The 20,475-nt window shown below is 46.2% G+C and overlaps 1 protein-coding gene and 1 pseudogene across 4 annotated transcripts; both read right to left on the bottom strand.

Moving 5' to 3' along the window:
* Positions 1 to 1,429: 1,429 nt before the first annotated feature.
* LOC123131610 (uncharacterized) lies at positions 1,430 to 13,298 on the bottom strand. Of its 4 annotated transcripts, none has more exons than XM_044551268.1 (14): positions 13,118 to 13,298; positions 12,829 to 13,048; positions 12,656 to 12,700; positions 12,510 to 12,561; positions 12,320 to 12,368; positions 11,239 to 11,309; positions 10,272 to 10,330; positions 10,063 to 10,161; positions 9,481 to 9,538; positions 9,022 to 9,158; positions 8,879 to 8,935; positions 2,141 to 2,238; positions 1,790 to 1,971; positions 1,430 to 1,674 (listed from the first exon to the last, which is right to left on the bottom strand). In XM_044551268.1, exons 2-14 carry the CDS (start codon positions 12,868 to 12,870, stop codon positions 1,604 to 1,606), a joined length of 1,020 nt encoding a protein of 339 aa, XP_044407203.1. In that variant the 5' UTR covers positions 12,871 to 13,048; positions 13,118 to 13,298; the 3' UTR covers positions 1,430 to 1,603. The 4 variants fall into 4 exon arrangements, with proteins under 4 accessions (XP_044407203.1, XP_044407204.1, XP_044407206.1 ...); XM_044551269.1 differs by having other exon boundaries at positions 12,829 to 13,042; positions 13,118 to 13,275; XM_044551271.1 differs by lacking the exon at positions 13,118 to 13,298 and having other exon boundaries at positions 10,063 to 10,166.
* Positions 13,299 to 15,288: 1,990 nt separating this feature from the next.
* LOC123129268 (receptor-like protein EIX2) lies at positions 15,289 to 18,004 on the bottom strand (annotated as a pseudogene).
* Positions 18,005 to 20,475: the final 2,471 nt, after the last annotated feature.

Here is a 20,475-nt window from a genome sequence, read left to right on the forward strand (position 1 = left end):
AACTCACATTTCTCTCGTGCTCAAATCTAAGTATTTTTCCGATACTTCCATATGGACTGCTACTTCTAGCCCTCGGAAATCAGCTTTCTAGTCATCCATTCTTAGAACGCTCCCTAAACTCAAAGCTCATTGCTTATAACACATCAACCAATGTAACATTTCCATTTGGAGTACCCCTTGGTGCTCGGCCTGGACCAATACTCATAATCACCTTATTATCCAACCTCCTAGTTTCATCTATCCTGCTCAAGTTAGTGACCTTTGGCTGCCGGGGCAAAAGGCATGGAACAATGATCTTATCTATTCTCTTTTTGAGGAGCCCACGGCGTCAACAATCATTCACACTACCATCATCCAGGACAATTGCCGAGATATTCTTGTTTGGGATCTTGCTCCTAATGGGAAGTCTGGCTTAAAGTCTACTAATAAGTTATGTTTGCAAGATATTCAAGCACAACCGAGAAATCGGCCTTTTCTGGTTTCTCGTCAGGTTAAAGCTCTTCTAAAGCAAGTTTGGAAACAAAAACTGATGGCCCCAAAGGTCCAAACTTTTGCCTGAAGGTTGCCTCGGAAAGCCCTTCCAACAGGTTTGAGAGCTAGTCGTATCTCCATCCATATTTCGATACAGTGTTGTCGTTGTGCACAAGACAAAAAGTCAAACACATATTTTATTTTCTCTTTTCCTTTGTGACTTTGCTAGAGCAGCATGGTTTGCTCATCCTTGATACTTTAAAAGTGATCTTTTAACAAAAAAATCATCTTTCTATGCAAAGTGTTGTTTCTAGCATTTTCTGTGGTGCATATGGAAGCCCAAATGTGATTGTCTTTTTGATAGGAGGTGATCACTCCCACATCAGCTACACATGCCTGCCTTAGCTTTGGACGACCAGCAAAAGTTTAAGTGGCTCCCTCTTTAGATGATCGCAATGTCGTTACTACTACTAGTTCCCCTGATGGTGCTATTATGTTGCCACCACAGGAAAGCACTCTTAAAACTGATCTTGTCGATGGTGCTAAGATCTATTCTGATGCTCCTTTTAGGTGCTCAAAAGTTCCAGGTTTACCAAATGGCATTGGTGTCATTCACAAATTCATGCAAGACCAAGAATGTCGACGTACAGCTCAACCTCAGCCCTGATCACTACTTCGCCCCTTCAAGCAGAAGCGCTCGCTCTCGATAAATGGAGTTGCTCACAATGATGCTCGCCAGGTTCTTAGTAGTGCTACTGAACCTGTCTTCAGCTGCTTTGGTTCAGCTCACAGGAGCATGCTATGCCCTGTAACTTCTATCCTCTCTACCTTGCCTCTATAGGGCTTTGTACTTCATGCTGTATTCTGCTACTGAGCTGGATATATTGGCGCTTTGAGCGCCTTTTCTTCTTCAAAATAAAAAAGGCTTTGAGCTTTCTCAAGCTGAAAACTCAAACAATTCAAGTGAAAATTTGCAAGGCAACATAGCCCAAATTTTCAGGGCAGACGATCATTAGGCAGCGTGAATGACAGGCACCTAGTGAAGAATCAAACTACTACTCTGCTGTCAAATATTCGGTACCCACATGCACATCCGTAAGGTTAAATAAACTATCTACACGCACGCTTCGCTTCAGTCGCTTTCCTGAGAGTAGAACATCTGCTTCAGAGCACGGGGCAGCTCCAGGACAATCTCCGCGTATGCTGAAACATAGAAAAAAAATTGGGGAGCAAAAGTACATATAGATCAGAACAAGCTCAGCACAGAGTTGTATGCCTTGACTACGAAGAGAGAGGCAATGGTTAAGATAGGAGGAACCTTCTGGCAAACTCAAGGTCTTCAACGCGCTCTCGGCATAGGAGAGTCGAGATGGTACAGGCTGAGCACGACGGTCTGCTGCGGATATTCTCTTTGCAGAGCGAAGCGGCCACGCCAAGACCCTCGCCTGACTAGGCAGGGTCAAGATTAGATCTGAATATCGGATACTCACTGTAACCTTGCTGCTCAAGTCATACAGGAGAAGAAACTTCAGTCTCTAGAGTGTACAGTACGCAGTTTCAGTATATAAATGCTACAGATAATATAAAGGAGAGCACTGTGTGGATTAGTATATTTTAGTATGAGCATGGTTGTACTAAAGCAAAATCTAACAGTAGAGTGTGGCCTTACCATTCAAAATCTTCCAATGTAAACTCTATCAAGGTATATGGAAGACTGTAGAACAATTCCCCAATTTGGTTGCCATAGAGCTCCTTGATAAGACGAACCTTGAACATGAATTCAATGGAAAGCATTCGAATTATAAACTTCACTGTGACCGACGCAAAGGTTATGAAGGCCAATATAGCTGTTTCAAATTTCGAAGTAGAATCACGGGTAATAAATATATTTTATTCACCTAATTTTCAATTCAAAGTTCATTATTACAGGTTATCAGCTAGAACCTGTGGTTTCAACCAGGATGTTCTCTCTTCTCTAGTCTAGCGGTGAAGCAAAAGTTGTGTGCCCGAAACACTTAAGAGCGGAAGGTACTTAAGAATTACATGTATACGTCATGTGTAGGTAAATTAGCTCGATGAGGTGTAACTATGGAAATAATACCACCAAAGCAGTAGGGGAGGTTAGTTGGACTGTAGTGGGCCCCGGCCCAAAATAATCTTAGTTAACCCACAGTATATATCCCCCTATAATCTTAGTCCATGGCCCAATTGGTTTCTCTTCTTCAGCTCTTCTCCAGCCCCAGGAAGAAGGCAATCTTCGGCCATTTTGCTCGGCTAGATCCCTTACTCAGCCCAACGGCCACATCCCACAAAACGACAAGCCAAACAACAAGGGTCACTCATCACCGGACTAATTAACGCTCTCCTCTCACACCCCTAGCCCAGTGACAGGGGCCCCTTCCCCTTGGCGGTATGCAGGCTACCCTAGCCCATCAAGATCTGTCTCTTGGGCCCAAGCCCATGAGAGGTGCTGACCTAGAAGAGGAGCCCCTCTCCCCTGTCCCGAGTGAGCCGCCATAGCTGAGACACACACTCACGCAGGCAACAAGACAGGAAGGGAGGCACTGTCTGAAGGTACCCATCTCCCGATTCAACATGGTATCGAGCCAGGCGACGACGGTGGCGGCGTAGTCCCTCGCCGGAGAGGCGGAATGGGGCCCAGCGGGGTCAGGCGAGAAAGGAGGCTGCGTGCGCGAGGCGGCGGGTCTGCTGTGGTGCGTGCGGCGAAGGCGCGGCTGGGCTCGAGGAGCTACGACGCGGCCGGGAGGGAGCTGCTTCCTCTTGTCCTGCTTCGTGTCCCTGGGGTGGGTAGCTGCGAAGGGGGCGGCCGAGGAGGGCTGCTGCGGGCTGTGCAGGCGGCTGCGGCGGGAAGAAAAGGAGGAGGAAGAAGGCGGTGGCGGATTTGGGCTGTGTGCAAGTCAGGCTGCGGCGGGGAGCTGCTGCTGTTGGTGCTGCTGAACAGAGGAGGAACTGCAGCTGCTGCTGCTGCCTTGTGCTGTTCCTGGAAGCTTGCTGAGCTGCTGGTGCTTGTGCGGCTGGTTCTTGGTGCTGCGGCAGAGGAAGAAAGAGGTGCAGCCTGCTGGACTGCTCGTTCTGGAACAGGAAGAGCCTGGGCTGGACCGCTTGTGTGCTTTACAGAGTTTTTTTTTTCTCTGTGGACTTGCTGTTGTGAGCTTGGTGTTGTGGTGGTGGTGGTGCTGCTGCTTGGGAAAGAAGACTCTCTGAGGCTGAGTTTTGTTGTTGCTGCTTATCCCGCCAAACGATGGCTGAACCAACTGGTCTTGCCGAGGCTTTGGAGAAGCTCGCTAAGATCCTCGCGGAGTCCAACTCTGGGGCCATCGTTCCTCGACAGGAAGTGGCTCAAAAGCTTGAAATGTCGCCTTTGGACATGAAGCTAGAGGGGGCAACAAATTATTTGAGCTGGTCCAGGAGGGCTTTGTGGGCTGTGGAGCAGAAGGAGCTTGATGGATATTTGTTTGGCACCGTTGTAGAACCAGGGGACAAGAGTAGTGCAGAGGGCAAGAGGTGGAAGGTCATCCACTCTATACTTATGGTGTGGTTGTTGAACTCCGTGGTGCCCTCCATTGGACGCTCTGTGGAGGGGCTATCCTCACCTGCTAAGATATGGAAGATTCTGTCCACTCAATACTCTGCAAGGGCAATGTCATGCTCATTGCTCAGACTGAGGACAAGATTAGGTTGCTGCGCCAAGATGATGGCATGTCAGTGATGACATACGTGGAAGAACTGCAGGCTTTGTGGGCTGACCAGGATAACTGTGATCCCCTGGAACTCTATGACGCGGCTTCAATCGAGTCAGGGCATAAGTGGATGGCACGCAGGCGTGTGCTGAAATTTTTGGCTGGCCTCAAAGGTTGCTTTGATGGCAGGAAGGCTTCCCTGTTGCACCAACCTAGTCTGCCTACCATTCCCGAGGCTATTGCAGCGATGACTCAAGAGGAGGTGCGCCTATCCCTTGAGCATGCAAACGTGAAGGTTATGCCAGCTTCGACATTTGCAATCACTGAGCGCATGGAGTGGGGAGATCCCACCAAATGTCATATCTGTGGGGAGGTAGGTCACTGGAAGAGAGAATGTCCAATTCGTGGCAGAGGCAGGGGATATAACAGAGGGGGAACAGGCAGAGGTATAAGTGCTAGAGGCAGAGGTGGATACTCAGAGACCTCATGGGGCCAGGCTTCTAGAGGCAGAGGTGGCTACTCAGGACACTCAGGGGGTCAGAGGGCTCACATGGCCGTTGCAGGAGACACTGGGACGTCCAAAGGCAAAGATGTAGATGATGTTGTCTATGGAGACTTTGCTCACTGGGCTTCCACTAATGAAGGTAATCCGGAAAGAGCATCTCTTGCTACTAATGAGAATGCTCCAAAGTGGGTTCTTGACTCTGGAGCATCTAAGCATGTTGCTAGTAACTCCTCTGTGTTCGAGTCTTACACTAAGCATCCTCCCTCTCACACGGGCACTATACAAACGACTGATGGCACAAAACAACCAGTCATAGGGGTTGGTACAGTAAAGTGTACTCCGACAATTTCCCTATCGTCAGTTTTACATGTGCCAGCCTTTCCTGTCAATTTGGTCTCTTTTAGTGCGCTCATTGATCAAATGGACTGTCGGGTGATCCTTGACAAGTTCAGTTGCTTGATTCAGGTGCGCCAGACGAGCCAGACGGTTGGGACTGGCACCAGGCGTAGGGGGCTCTGGTACATGGATCAGGAGGTGCAGCCGGACTTGGTGTGTGCTGCGACCATGGAGGATAAGGAGAAGCAGGCGATGATCCATCACTGTAGGATGGGGCATGTATCTTTTGATAAGATGAGTAGAATATTTCCGGATGTTATGTGTGGAATAGGCAAAGGCAAGCTAACATGTGATGCTTGTGAATATGCAAAACACACACGTGCCTCATATGTGAGTAAGGGGCTCAGGAGCATATCTCCTTTTATGCTTATTCATTCGGATGTATGGACTAGCCCAGTGGTGTCATTGAATGGGAAGAAGTATTTTGCTACCTTTATTGACTGCTATTCTCGCATGACTTGGATTTACTTGATGCGTCACAGGGATGAGGTGTTTAGCTGTTTTTAGAACTTCCATGCTCTTGTAAAGAACCAGTTTCAGGTACAGGTCAAGGTGCTCAGGACGAAAAATGGAACGGAGTATGTGAACAACATTTTTGGGGCTTTCATGGCTGACCATGGGATTCTTCATCAAACTTCATGTCCGGACCCCCCCCCCCCCCTCAGAATGGAGTGGCCGAACGGAAGAATCGTCATGTTCTTGAGGTTGCTCGGTCGTTCATGTTTACCATGAATGTGCCTAAGTTCTTGTGGGGTGATGTAGTTATGACAGCCACATACTTGATCAACCGGACACCTTCCAAAATACTTGGCATGAAATCTCCGTCTGAGTTGCTCGTTGGAGATAATAAGTTTGTTGTTCCCCCAAAGTTGTTTGGCAGTACCTGCTTTGTTCGTGATCACCAACCATCAGTTGGGAAGCTTGATCCTCGGGCAGTGAAGTGTGTCTTTCTGGGATACTCGTCTAGTCAGCAGGGGTATAAATGTTGGTGTCCCTCTGAAAAACGCAGGTTTGTAAGTATGGACGTTACGTTCAGGGAGTTTGAGCCATTCTATGGTGAGCCGACTGATCTCAGTCTGCTGTTTGCAGAGCTTGACCACCTACACACCCTGTGCGTGATGGTCAAGAGGGGGAGAAGGATGTGTCTCATACTCACGGTGATTCTGTGGACATTAACACTGATAATGATGTGTGCAGGCTCAGGTTCAACTAATAGTGGGTACAATTCCGGTTAGTACCACCACTGATGATGACGTGCAGGCTCATGTCGAGCCAACTGTCGATACACTTAAGATTGGTGCTCTCCAGGTTCCTGTTCGGGATCGATGGCAGACGAATACCCTGGTGTACTCTCGACGGCAACCACAAGTGCAGGGGGGTAGCAAGGCAGGGGGCAAGAGTGCAGGGGGAGCAGCAAGGCAGTGAGGCAAGAGTGCAGGGGGAGCAGCAAGGCAGTGAGGCAAGCTCATCTGACACAGTGGAGCTGCCCATTGCGTTGCGAAAACCTACACGTGAAGCGGCAAGGAAGGGTGAGGTAGCAAGGAAGGCTCTGCCAAAAATGATGCTTGTGATGACCTTGATATTGGCAATTTTGTGTCTTACAAGGGTTTGTCACCTTCATACAAGGCGTTTGTTGCCTCTCTGTAGACTGTGTCTATCCCTAAGGATTGGAAGGCTGCAAAGCAAGATCCGAAGTGGCGTGAATCGATGATAGAGGAGTTAGAAGCATTGAAAAAAACAAGACATGGGTGCTAACCACATTGCCGGCAGGAAAGAAAGCAGTGAGTTGTAAGTGGATTTTTACTATGAAACAGAATCCTGAGGGCAAGGTGGAACAGTATAAGGCTAGATTGGTCGCCAGAGGATATAGGCAAGCTCCGGTTGCAAAGATGAACACAATACGGGTATTGGTCTCGTGTGCTGCAAACTTTGGATGGAAATTGCACCAGTTAGATGTCAAGAATGCCTTCTTACATGGTGACTTGAAAGAAGAGGTATACATGGAGATACCTCCAGGTTTTGGCACAGAACAGACTACGGGGAAGGTATGCAGGCTGAAGAAATCCTTGTATGGTCTGAAGCAATCGCCGAGGGCATGGTTTGATAGGTTCAGACGAGTTGTTTGGAATATGGGGTATGGCCAATGTAATGGTGATCACACGGTGTTCTATAAACACACTGATAAGAAGATCACCACTGTTGCAGTGTATGTTGATGATATCATCATCACCGGAGATGATGAGGAGGAAATAAAGAGAGTGAAGGGGTGTCTGAGCAAGGAGTTTGAGGTAAAAGACTTGGGAAATCTAAAGTACTTCCTTGGCATAGAAGTGGCTTGAACAGAGAAGGGAATATCTTTGTGCCAACGAAAATACACCTTGGATCTTTTGAGTGACATGGGCATGATGGGATGTCGTGCAGCCCCTACTCCGATTGAACAAAATCATCAAGTAACAGCATAATCAGGTGAGCAACTGAATAAGGAAGATTATCAGAAGCTGGTTGGGAGGTTATTGTACTTGTGTCATACCAGGCCTGACATTACGTATGCCGTGGGGGTGGTGAGCAGATACATGCATGAACCAAGGAGTGGGCATCTTGATATTGTTCACAGAATCCTGACATACTTAAAGGGACTCCGGGTAAAGGGTTGTGGTTTGCGAAGAGTGGACATCTTGAGGTGGATGGCTATAGTGACTCTGATTGGGCTAGCTGTCAAGATGATAGACGATCAACTTTAGGCTACTGTGTGTTTGTGGGAGGAAATTTGGTGTCATGGAGAAGCAAGAAACAGACTGTTGTGTCTAGATCAACAACAGAAGCTGAATATAGAGCATTATCTCAAGGGTTGTGTGATATGCTCTGGGTGAAGCACCTACTATGCGAGTTGAAACTTTTGAGAAAGGGACCCTTAAGGGTGTGGTGTGACAATCAGTCAGCTATAGCCATTGCTAATAACCCAGTTCAACATGATAGGACGAAGCATATGGAAATTGATCGCTTCTTCATTAAAGAGAAACTTGATGCTGGGATCATCAGCCTTACTCATGTCAGCTCTGGGCAGCAGTTTGCAGATTGCTTGACAAAGGGACTGGGAACAAAGGACTGTAACTTGGCGTGTGACAAGATGGGGATGATAGATATCTGCCACCCATCTTGAGGGGGAGTGTTGAACCGGTATGGGCCCTAGCCCATCAAGATCTGTCTCTTGGGCCCAAGCCCATGAGAGGTGCTGACCTAGAAGAGGAGCCCCTCTTCCCCTGTCCCGAGTGAGCCACCACATCTGAGACACACACTCACGCAGGCAACAAGACAGGAAGGGAGGCGCTGTCTGAAGGTACCCATCTCCCGATTCAACAGGAAGCATTGTGTTGCAAGCGACTGAAGCGAGGGTCTGTGTGAGAAGCTAGTCTTGGAGAGGGTCACCTTAGCCAAAGTGCAGAGTTGCCATGGTCATTTTGGATTTTGGATGGGAAAACAGCGATGAGTTGTTATTCCCAACATATAGAAAGATTAAAGGTCACATAGCAGTGGGCGTCTTTCAAGTACATGGAAATTTCCATCTCTAATAGAAGGAATATGGATACGGCATAAGTTTGCTTCACAGCTCACATAACGCAATGATGTCCAAGATCTGTTTTTAAACAACATGAGTACATCATAACTACAACCCTATAATTCAAGCATAAGCATACAAGGTTTTATCACCTGATTTCTTGCATTTCACAATGGATAATATAATAAAAAGGAGGTAGTGTGTACAGGCAATTTACATTTGGGAGAAATTCCTAAATCTGATACTGACCTGTTCTCTCCTGTCAATATACGACTGCAAAATTTCTTCAAGATGATCAATAAACTTCTGCAAGGAAAAAGGAGCCATGTAAGTAGATATAACTATTTGAATAATTGAAAAGAAAATGCAAGGGGCCCATGAGGAAACTTTACGATGGCGTTAGATGACAGGTGATCAGTTTCTACTTCTCGAATCGGCAGAAAGAAAGGTAAGGTGTGTTCAGTCACAGTCATCTTTTCAAGGAATGACTTGCTCTCCAAAACACAATGATAAATTTCACAAGGCTCTCCTGCAAAATATGATGTGCATGTTATTTAGTGCAGCAAACCATGTGTCTAGAGTTTCTATGTTCTTATCTTCGTAATTTTTGATAACTTATCAAGTTATCATGCTTATGTTGTAATAGCATTATTCAGAATGTCAGGGTTTGCACAGTGAAATAAGCATGTTCTGATCTGAAACAAACTAATTCTATGAAATAACATACTGGTGTTTACATACTGACTGATTTGCAAAACATTGCCTGCGCATATCTTACACAAAGCTTTGCATGGTACAATTCAGACATTTCATGAAAAAAATATGATACTGAAAACGTTAAGCATAATCACCAGCGAAGAATGTCTCATACTGTATACCAATTCTGGCACCATCCAAACAATAGATAACCTACAAAATAGAAAATAATTAGTCAGATTAACTGACAAAATAATAGAAGTAATGGAATAGGTGCATTAGTTCAATATAACATGCCAAGTCATGAACATAATTTCATTACAAGGAAGACAACAACATAATGCCATGTTACAAGGTAGATGAAACATGATCTGAATGCTAAATTTAGTTTTGGTGGTCACTTGTATGGTTGTAGCAATCCTAGGAAGAGAACAAGAATGAGAAATTGTGACACAGTGCACCCTGGCCCTCACCGACACTATTGGTCTGTCATTCATGTTGTAGCAAAAAGAGTTAGGTGAACTGGAATGAACTGATCACAGAACACTATAATATACCAACTACATCTCAGATCCAGATTAACTAACCATTTTGGAATAACATCAACCCTGGTCCCCCCACCCACACACAAGCCATTGGCAGCAGATGAAAAATATCAACCACCCAATGATAAACTACAGTATAAAGAGTAGTCTTTATGGTAGCCAAAGCTGAAATCTAGAGAATAATAAGGTTACCTTATTTCTGATTCTATAAGTCGTCCTTGATTGAAATTGAGAGTCTGTTGGAACATTTGCCAGGTTGATCATCGCCTTCCTTTCAGCCTCTATATGGACCTGGTCTATGAGATAAAAGCAAACTTGTTATAAACTCAAAATGCACAGAGTGAACGGTACGTTTCATGTGGAATCAATATGAGAACAATATGGTACTTCAGATTAAGTACCTTCTCACGGATAGTTGCCAGCAAGCCATCATTCCACTGCTCATCATCTATTGAAATCTCTACAAAAATGCAAAAGCCTAAGTTTGAGAAATGAAGCTGTAGGATAAAAACTGATTAAAATTATACTACTATCACTCTATCAGACTGTATGAGAAGACTAAATATGTGTCATACTGGCTGTAACGACACAATACAAGAATATGAAAATACCTCCAAGAAATACAAGATAGTAAATAAAGGATCTGCCATTTTATCCTCAAGAAAAGAGGCAGCAATGTGCAAAGCAGCATACCACACATACGTAAGTGTGAAACAATCAGTCAGATAAATATTTCCAACTAATTACAGATGAGTACTTTATAACTAAGTGTGGAATGAAAGGTTTTGGTTCATGTTAACCCAAATATGGTTTTAGATTTTTCCAGCAAAGTAGATCTATGAATTTCAGTACATATATCGTCAAAGAAAAGAGGCAGCAATTTCAGAGAATCAAAGTACTACTAACATAGTACTCCCTCCGTCCCAAAATAAGTGTCTTGAGCTTAGTATAAATTTATACTAGAACTAGTACAAAGTTGAGACACTTATTTTGGGACGGAGGGAGTATTAATTATGCTATGCATTTAGTAAATAGCTAAGGCTGCTTAAGTTCCTACATAATGAACGCTAGTTCTGGTCAAATGGAACTGGAAATAATCATTAAAGATCTGTGAGTGTTTTCGCAAAAATGGTGGAGACTTTGTGTGGGTTAACAAGTTATCAATTTGATGCTAAAGCCGCATATAATTTTTTAAATGACAACTAGTTCGTCTAAGCATGGAAAGTAAACAAAGGCTCCTGAGTTCCCGAATAATTGCAGAAGGAGATAATATAACAAATAAGTTCCACATACTATTTGGTACTGGAAGTTGCTGACAATCGTATTTTTCTAGAAGGTAAACACCAAAGGTGCTGAAGCAAACTGTACCTTCGGTTTGTGCAACTCGTGCAGCCTCAAACTCTTTCTGTAGACGCTCAAAAATCAGCTTATCAGAATCCCTAAAATAGTAGTGAAAATGTAAAAAAAAAATGTTCTATTAATCATGCGTCCACATATTTGAAGATAACATCTGCATATAACAGTATGAGACAACCAGTAATGGGGAGAGGGGGGGGGGGGGGGGGGGGGGGATGCAGATGTATGCCACTATACTTCAGGAAAAATCATCTCAGATATGACCCGAATATGCTAGGGATAAGATGATAGAATATATGTGTTTTTAAACTTGCAGACTAACATATCTGAAAACACATTTCATTGCTTATATAGAATATATGTGTTTTTAAAAATCTGGTAGAATCATTATTCTGCAATTTTGCAGCAGATGCGCATGAATATTGCATTAGAAAACAGGCTCATTATGGAACTTAGCAATCAGCAGTACTGTCCTTCCTTAACCTTTTGGTACTTTTAGATCGTAACTTCACTTTAACTTCTTTGAAACATAATCTCTTTAGTATCGCGATAATGGTACTATAGTTCAGAAAAATGAAAAAATGCATTTGCACATGTCGAATTTAGATAAACTTGAGCTCCTCCCCCCTTTCTTTTGCATGTATCATTTTTCGACCACTATTATTTGCTTCAAGTTGAGCACATCCATAGGAAGTTAAACAGTAAGGATCATTCAGAGAATTCAATGCAGTTGCAAAGATATTGGGAGCATAAAATTTTGCCAACGAAAAGGGCCAAGGAAATTGTAACTGTTCTAGTTTAAATGAAAGCTACACAAGGATGACGTCGCAGTTTCCCACATTGGAAACTGTTGACAGGCTTAATGCTCTGATCAAGTATCATAAAAGAGGAATCATAAGTGTGCAAGCAATCAGCTAGCAGTTTGAACAGAGTTGTTGAAATTTTGATTATGCAAAATGTCACATGCTAAGGAATCTGTACAGTATTTATCGTAAATCGATAAACACTCAGTTGGCCAGCTGAGTCGACATCCGACAAGCTATTAGAATCCAAACGCTTGGACAGAAAAAAAAAAGAGCAGAGAAAGGAGTACCGCGAGAGGCGCTCTTTCAGATCTTCATGCCTTTTGAGAACATTTAACACTGCAAAAATAAAAGGGCAACTATGGGTAAGATAGTAGGGCAAGATGCTTCGTACAATCGATAACATGTGGGGAAGGGGTACAAGGTTCCTTGAGAGTAGAGATAATAATAGTTACAACTACTGAAGAGAAAGGTTATTACGCCGTGCACGCGTGGTCTCAAGTTTTGTTGCGTCTTCATCTCTTGCATAACTCTGCAGTTTGTGGAAAGAAAGGCAATTAACACCAGCCAAAACATATACAACGAAGATTTACAAAACCAAACCATATATGTAAATGATAGTATACCAGCTCTGATAATGAGTGCTGGCGCCTCCTCAGCTGCTCCCCATGCTGCAAAATATGACGAATCGTGAAATTTGAAGTTCATGATGCATTAATTCAGCAAGATTAGACACGGTGAATGCAGCAACACGCGGTGTTGAATAGCGGGAGGCAGGTAGGTTTCCGGCCGGCCGTACCTCCGTGGGGGAGTTCAGGGCCAGCGTGACGGAGAGGTCCATCCGGTCCGAGGCCAGACAGGGGCGGCGGATCTAGATGGCCGGGGCGGAGGCGGCAGGGGCGCGGCGGGGCGGAACGGGGACGGGCGACGGCGGCCACGCGCGCGAGGCGCGGAGGGAATGAGCCGTCGGCGGCGACGCGGAGCTGCGGCGCGGCGGCACAGCGGTGGCGGACCTGCAGCTGCAGGGGAGATTTTAGGACGGCAATTTGTGGGATTAGGGGTTGGAGGCCGCGTTGTGCTCCACATACCAGTCGGGCGCGGCGGGAGAGATGTACGGCCGCCGGGGTGAAGACGGTGGACGGGGGCTGAGGTGGGGAACCGGCCGTCGGGGCGTCGCCGGTGGCCGCCGGTTAGGGATGAGCGCCGCCGCCGCCGGTTAGGGGTGAGGGGGACGCCGATTCAGCTACAGAGAGATTCAGTGTTATGATACGAGATGGGCCAAGTCGGGAGCTCCTCCTCCTAATGGGCCTAACTCGGAAAGAAAATTGCATCGGCCCAGTAATCCCGCTCGCTCGGCCCAGTAATCCTCCTCCTAATGTTTCTCGCTCGTCTTTTGCTGCGCCATCCGTCCAAGGAAAATCCGGATGGCATTTGCTGTTTCTGGGTTCATAATTTCCCTGTTGATGTAACCCGTGTTGTAACCGGCGATTCTGCCGTGCCTTAGATGGAATACAAGTGTTCCATTTGGAAAAAAATAAAAAATCCGGATGGCATTTTCTGTTTGTTTCGTGCGAAATTGGCAGGCCTTTTCTGTTGATTTTGGGGGAAATTGGAGAAACAAAAAAAAATATTCATGGACTTTAAAAGGCTTGTGGGCTTGAAAATTCCCAGGAGTTCTGAAATTGTTTGCAAACTTGAAAAAAAAATCTGTGAAATCGAACAGATGTTTCTAAATTTGCAAAAAGTTTGAGAGTTTAAGCAATTATGACTTTGAGAACAAAAATATTAGGAGGGGGCTGCTACGCATCGGTCGGCGGATTTTTTAAAAGCCGTCGAACCTAACGCAATCTAATGGGTGAACGTATTTCCCTATTTCGCAACAGAGATCTTGTTGCAGAAGCATTTGCAACATCAGTTGTGTTGCGTATTTTTTTGCAACACATGCCTTGTTGCAGATTTTTTTTTTGCAATAGATGTCTTGTTGCAGAATTTTTTTTTGCAACAGAGTTTTGTTGTAGATTTTTTTTTGCAACATAAGTGATGTTGCAAAATTTCTGCTTGTAGTCTTCACTTTTGCAACATAGGTATTGTTGCGGAAAGAACTTTTGAAACATATGTGATGCCATAGAAAAACTTTCTGACAACGCTGCAATCCAAATTCCTACCTGCACTGCCCAACATAAAAGATGTGATCAGTGTCATCGCACGGCACAGCGCGTGATGGGCGCATATGTAAAATCAGTCGGTTGTTTGGAAGCTTTTCCCAATTTTTAAGGCATGACAACATTGTTGGTACATGATGGCCAGGGCCAGTCCTGCGAGGGGGAGGGGGGGCCGGCCGCCCCGGCTCTTGAAATCCAAGGCCCGCGCCAGGTGGTATGCCCTATGCAGCAGCTAGCCCGTGACCCTGGCCAATACATAGCCTGGTGGTAACAGGCTAAGCAGCCTTGATTTTGTCTATGAAAAACAGTACGTACTTAGTGAATAGTGACAGAGGGAGTAGTAATTTACAAGACTGTGCAACCTTTCGATGCACAAAAATCCTAGCGCTTCTGTCATGTGTCATCATGTCATCTACAAAGTATGCTTCTAGTAGAAAAAAAAAATAAAGGGAAGGGAACAACATGTGGATCATTGGTGCTTCGAAGAACATGTATATACATCAGTGATAAAAAAATTACCGGTAACATCGTATACATAGATTTTGCTTATTGTTGTTATATGACATTTATACTAGGGGCCCCAAGGTTTGGGTTTGCCCCGGGCCCCTGAAATCACAGGACCGGCCCCGATGATGGCCCTCGTGCAAGAAGGCATGGGTCACAAACAAAATGATTGCACACAAAACGTTGTGCAGTTCGTTTGCAAACCGATGGAAAATTGTTGTGCTCGTGCTTCATTTGAAAATTCTTACACAAAAAGAGATGTATAGTCTTCTTTGGGATATCCTAACTACTCCCCCTGTCCCAAAATAAGTGACTCAACTTTGTACTAAAATTAGTACAAAGTCGAGTCACTTATCTTGGGATGGAGGGAGTACATGCAAACGGCCAAAAAGTGATGGATGATTGTTTTGTTGTATCTGTTGGGTCTTATTCAGTGTACAAACCAAGAACAATCAATTACATGAACTATTAGAGGATAAAAAAAAGCACCTACTAGTGCCAACTACTAAGAAAATACATGGTCAACATCACTTATTCATAGAGCCCACTACATACTATGATGACAACACCATCTGCTTGTCATCTAAGAGTGCTCAACCTGTAGTTTCCTCGTCATTTATCATGCCCCAAGTAACAACCACAAACACATATGCATTGTCATACAACTTGTCGAAGAGTCGAAAACAGGCAACTCTCCATGCTTTGTTGAATAGTAGAGTGCAAAATACGACCCAGAGGCCAACCACAAACCCAGACCCAAGTCCAAAGTAAAAGAATAACACCGGGTCGTAGACCTTCTCACTGTTTTGCTGATTGACATGCTCAACGCCATTGTTTCCTGAGAAATTCCTTTCGAGAGGAGGGCCACACAGGCCAATGTTACCAGTATATATGGACGGGTTCTCGGAGTAGATTGTGTCAAGTTGACTGCCTGGGGGAATTCTTCCAGCAAGCTTGTTATATGACAAGTCCAATGAACTTAAATATGTCAAATTTGACAAGCTTGTCGGGATCTCATCACAAAGGTTGTTCCTTGAGAGGTCCAGTGACTCAATTGACTCCATAGCCCCAATCCTTGAAGGAATTTGACCAGCCAAGTGATTCCATGATAAGTTTAAATTCAACAGTCCATTAAGGGAAGTTAACTCGTTTGGAATTCCACCAACTAATTTGTTGAGCGATAGGTCAATACTAAGCACATCAAAAAATCCAATGCCATACTTAAGTTCTTGGCGCTTCATTACAACAAGCCAAACTTCTTTTGTCATACCTCCGTAGTTGTTGGACCTACAAGACTTGTCGGTCCCATGTTTCTTTGAGTTTGCTTGTGTCATAGCAGTTAATTTTGACAAAGAGGATGGTATAACTCCAGATATACTATTTCTGGCTAAATTCAAATGACGAAGGCAATATAGATTGGTGATATTCGGTAGAATATCTCCATGCAGCAAGTTGTGGCTTAGTTGCAGATATCTTAAATTTACCAAGTCTCCAATCCACGACGGCAGTGTACCATAGAAATTATTCCTTGAAAGATCCATGAAATTCAATCTCGAGTAGTTTCGGAGTGATGATGGAAGCTTGCCGGAAAAGTTGTTGTTACTCAAGAGGAGGAAAACCAAGCTAGGCGCATGAGAACATTGAGGGAGTTCTCCGTCTAGAAAGTTGTATGATAGTTCCAACACAAATAGGAACTTTAACTAACAAATATATTTAGGAATATGGACATTGAAGTAATTGAAAGACAAAGTCAGTTCTCGTAACCATCGAGATCCAAAACGTAATGGTAGAGGTCCCGAGAAAGAGTTGTGTGATAAATCCATGTACTCTAAGTTCTTTAGAGCTAACACGTGTTCTTCTGTGATCATGCCATCAAGATTATTGTTGCTAAGGTCGAGATCGCACAAATGACTGAGCATACCAATCATGGATGACACGTGCCCAGTAAGATGGTTACTTGAAAGATAAAGTTGCTCTAAACTAGTGCAATTCCCCAACCCCGTGGGTATAGCTCTAGTGAGCTGGTTGTTGGAAAGCGAAAGATAACACAATCTAGTGCAGTTCCCCAACCACGACGGTATAGCTCCAGTAAGATGGTTGTAAGAAAGGTCAAAGTGACATAAATAAGAGCACTTATCAATGCCTAGCGGTATTGCTCCTGTAATGTTATTGTAAGAAAGGTCAAGCATAGGTAAGTTGTTTAATTGTCCCATCCTATTCATCAGCTTTCCAACCATAGTGTTGCTCTTCAACGTCAATTGTTGCAATCTGTTGGACGAACACTTTGGCAATTTCTCCAGAAAATCTGTTATGTTTCCACAGGAGAGACTCCGGTCTAGCCGTAGTGTGGTTTCCCAACCCCACTATCATTGTTGCTCTGTTACCCATGTTGCTCAAATCTAACCATTGGAGGGAGGTCATATTTCCCAGTGCATCAGGAAATGGACCATATAGAGTGGTATTTTTGTTTTGAGGATATATAGAGTGGTATTTGAGAGGTCGAGGTACTCGGCGCTTGTTATGTTCCAAAACCAACAAGATGCAACCGGATGGCCAAAGTAGTTACGGGAGAGGTCAAGGTGCTTAAGATTTGTGGTGTTTAGGTGTGGGAGGGATCGGGCCGCACTTGGAAGTGAGCAGTTAGAAATGGTCGAGGTACTCCAAGGAGGGGATCATGCTCACCACAAGAGGCCAATCAACAACTGAGCTGAGGTCCAAATAGCTCAAGTCAAGATATGACAAGAGGGGTAGACGGGTTAACCATGAGATATCTTTTAGGTCCCTCTCTTGGCCAAAAGCGGGGCCGGAGAGGACGAGATGCTCCAGTTTCGACAGGTTGCCGAGGTGAGGAGGCGCTTCGCCATGACAAAGCATGCCGAAGAGAGTGAGATGTGTCAAATTCTTGAATGAACCCAAGAACTCTGGAAGATGATGTGCATCGTCGCACAGTCCCGCGTACTGGAGGCTGAGGCTCTCCAAGTGCTCAAGAGAAAGTAAGGAAGGACTTATGTGGTCGGCCGAGAAAGAAGTCCAGACCCCCAGGTCAAGCTCGATGACATGGCCGGTCGCGTTGTCGCATGTGATGCCTTCCCATCGGCAGCAATCTTGATTCCCTTCCTGCCACGACACGAGGTCGTCCTCGGTGTCGCTGATGCCCTGCTTGAAGGCCAGCAGGGCGTCCCGCTCGCGCGGTGTGCAACCCGCGGCGACTGCATGAGCCGACCGCCCGTCGGCGACGGGGAAGACACTGATCCAGGTTGCCGCTGCCGCCATGAGGAGCAAGACGAACTTGGCGGGCGAGTGATCCATGGCGTTGGTGGTAATGGTCTGATCACACAGATCGGTGTGGCTTTCAAGGACACTGTTGTTTCAGTTGCTACGATTTGGAGTAGCACGATCGATGGTGTGGTGCACTTAAGAAGGCATGGACAGGAGCTTACGTGACGGTGCACTTAGGGCATCTCCAGCCGTTGCCCCCCCCCCCCCCTCCCTCCCGGACGCATAAAAATCGCCCCCTGGGGGCGAGCCGGCGATGCACTCGGCGCTGGGGGCGGTTTTGCGCCCAGTCGTCGCCCCCAGGCGCCGAAATTGGCCCACTTTGCAGCCCAATTTCGACGAATAAACGGCCCATATGGGCGAGAATAGGCCCATATTCGGCGTGGTTTCGCCGTGTCTCGGCGTTCAATTATCAACACAATTATTTCTTATCACATATTTCATCACAGAAAAATCAAATACTTCAACAAAATACTACAACAACAAATAATTCAATACAAATTATATTGTTCAACAAATAAAAACTCGTATTTCATCACGAGGCGTCCCCCTTGAGCCTCCATAGGTGCTCAATCAGATCTTTCTGCAGTTGATGATGCACCTGTGGGTCTCGAATCTCCTGACGCATACTGAGATAGGCAGTCCAAGTTGCCGGTAGCTGGTGATCAACTTCGGCTAGAGGACCCTGCCTGTAGTATGGTTCAGTGTCAATCACTGGGTCTTCATGCTCGCTCTCGATGATCATGTTGTGCAAGATGACACAACAAGTCATGATCTCCCACATTTGATCTTTCGACCAGGTCTGAGCGGGGTACCGAACAACAGCGAATCGAGATTGGAGCACACCAAATGCCCGCTCGACATCCTTCCGGCAAGCCTCCTGAACTTTCGCAAACCAGGCATTCTTGCCTCCTAGCACAGGGTTTGAGATCGTCTTCACAAATGTCGACCATCTCGGATAGATGCCGTCAGCTAGATAGTACCCCTTGTTGTATTGGTGCCCATTGATCTTGAAGTTCACCGGAGGAGAATGGCCCTCAACGAGCTTGGCAAAAACAGGAGAGCACTGCAGCACGTTGATGTCATTGTGAGTTCCTTGCATACCAAAGAAGGAGTGCCAAATCCAGAGGTCCTGTGTGGCTACCGCCTCAAGCACTACACTGCAACCGCCTTTGGCGCCTTTGTACATCCCCTGCCAACCAAATGGGCAGTTCTTCCATTTCCAATGCATGCAGTCGATGCTTCCAAGCATCCCAGGAAATCCTCTTGCTGCATTCTAGGCTAGGATCCAAGCAGTGTCTTCCGCATTGGGTGTTCTCAAGTATTGTGGCCCAAACACTGCCACCACTGCCCGACAGAACTTGTAGAAACATTCTATGCTGGTGGACTCGGCCATGCTCCCAAAGTCGTCGAGTGAATCACTTGGAGCTCCATATGCAAGCATCCTCATCGTTGTCGTGCACTTCTGGATGGAGGTGAATCCAAGAGCGCCAGTGCAATCCATCTTGCACTTGAAGTAGTTGTCGAACTCCCGGATGGAATTCACAATCCTGAGGAAGAGCTTTCGGCTCATCCGATAACGGCGCCGAAATGTTCTCTCACCATGAAGTGGAGCATCGGCGAAGTAGTCGGAGTAGAGCATGCAGTAGCCTTGCAGACGATGCCGGTTCTTTGCTTTCACCCGCCCCGATGCCGAGCCACCTCGCCACGGCTTTTCACAGCTCGCCAGCAGTTGGGCGAGGGCGGCGAGCACCATGAGATGCTCTTCTTCCTGGACGTCGGCCGCGGCTTCCTCCTCCAGCAGCGCGGCGAGCTCTTCCTCCTCATCCGAGTCCATCGCCGAGGCAGGCAAAACGCCGAACACCTTGCGCTCGGTGGGCGTGTACCCGCCGTTAAACCGCGCCTCCGCGGCCGGAAACGCCCAGCTGCTGTGGGAGGGGCTGCCGCGGCGAAGTGCTGCTATTTTTCGGCGGGGAATGGCTATCTAGCGGAGTAGGGCGGCGGCCGTCGCCGGGATATAGCTAGTGGTGGCCGAGGGCGCGGGGGGTGCGAGGCGAGTCGGGGAAAGAAAACCTTGACTTTTCCCCTGTCGGTGTGGGCCAGGCGTGCTTTTCGCTAGCGCCGGAGCCCCCAACAGCTCCCCAGCGCGCCGGGTTCGGCCTGTGACCGCCGGGCGGAAAAAAGGTCCGAACCGGCAATTTTCGGCGTCCTGGGGGCGCGACTGGGCCGTTTTTTCGGCGCCGGCACCGAAAAAGTGGCCTGGGGGGCCTATTGGGGGCGCGGCTGGAGATGCCCTTAGGCACTTAGCTACTGTACTAGTTAAGTGCGGTTGGTCCGGCTATAATTTTCCTGTAGCCAAGTGCGGTTGGTCCTTCTTTAATTTTCATGTAGCTAGCAGTTAAGTGCGGTTAGGCTTGGGTGCACCTTCGATTCTTTTTTTTCTTTTTTTTGACATCAGGGTGCACCTTCGAATTAGTTAACCGGCACTGCGGCAATTCAGAACT

The sequence above is a fragment of the Triticum aestivum genome, chromosome 6A, assembly GCF_018294505.1.
Source record: "Triticum aestivum cultivar Chinese Spring chromosome 6A, IWGSC CS RefSeq v2.1, whole genome shotgun sequence".
Lineage (NCBI taxonomy): Eukaryota > Viridiplantae > Streptophyta > Magnoliopsida > Poales > Poaceae > Triticum > Triticum aestivum.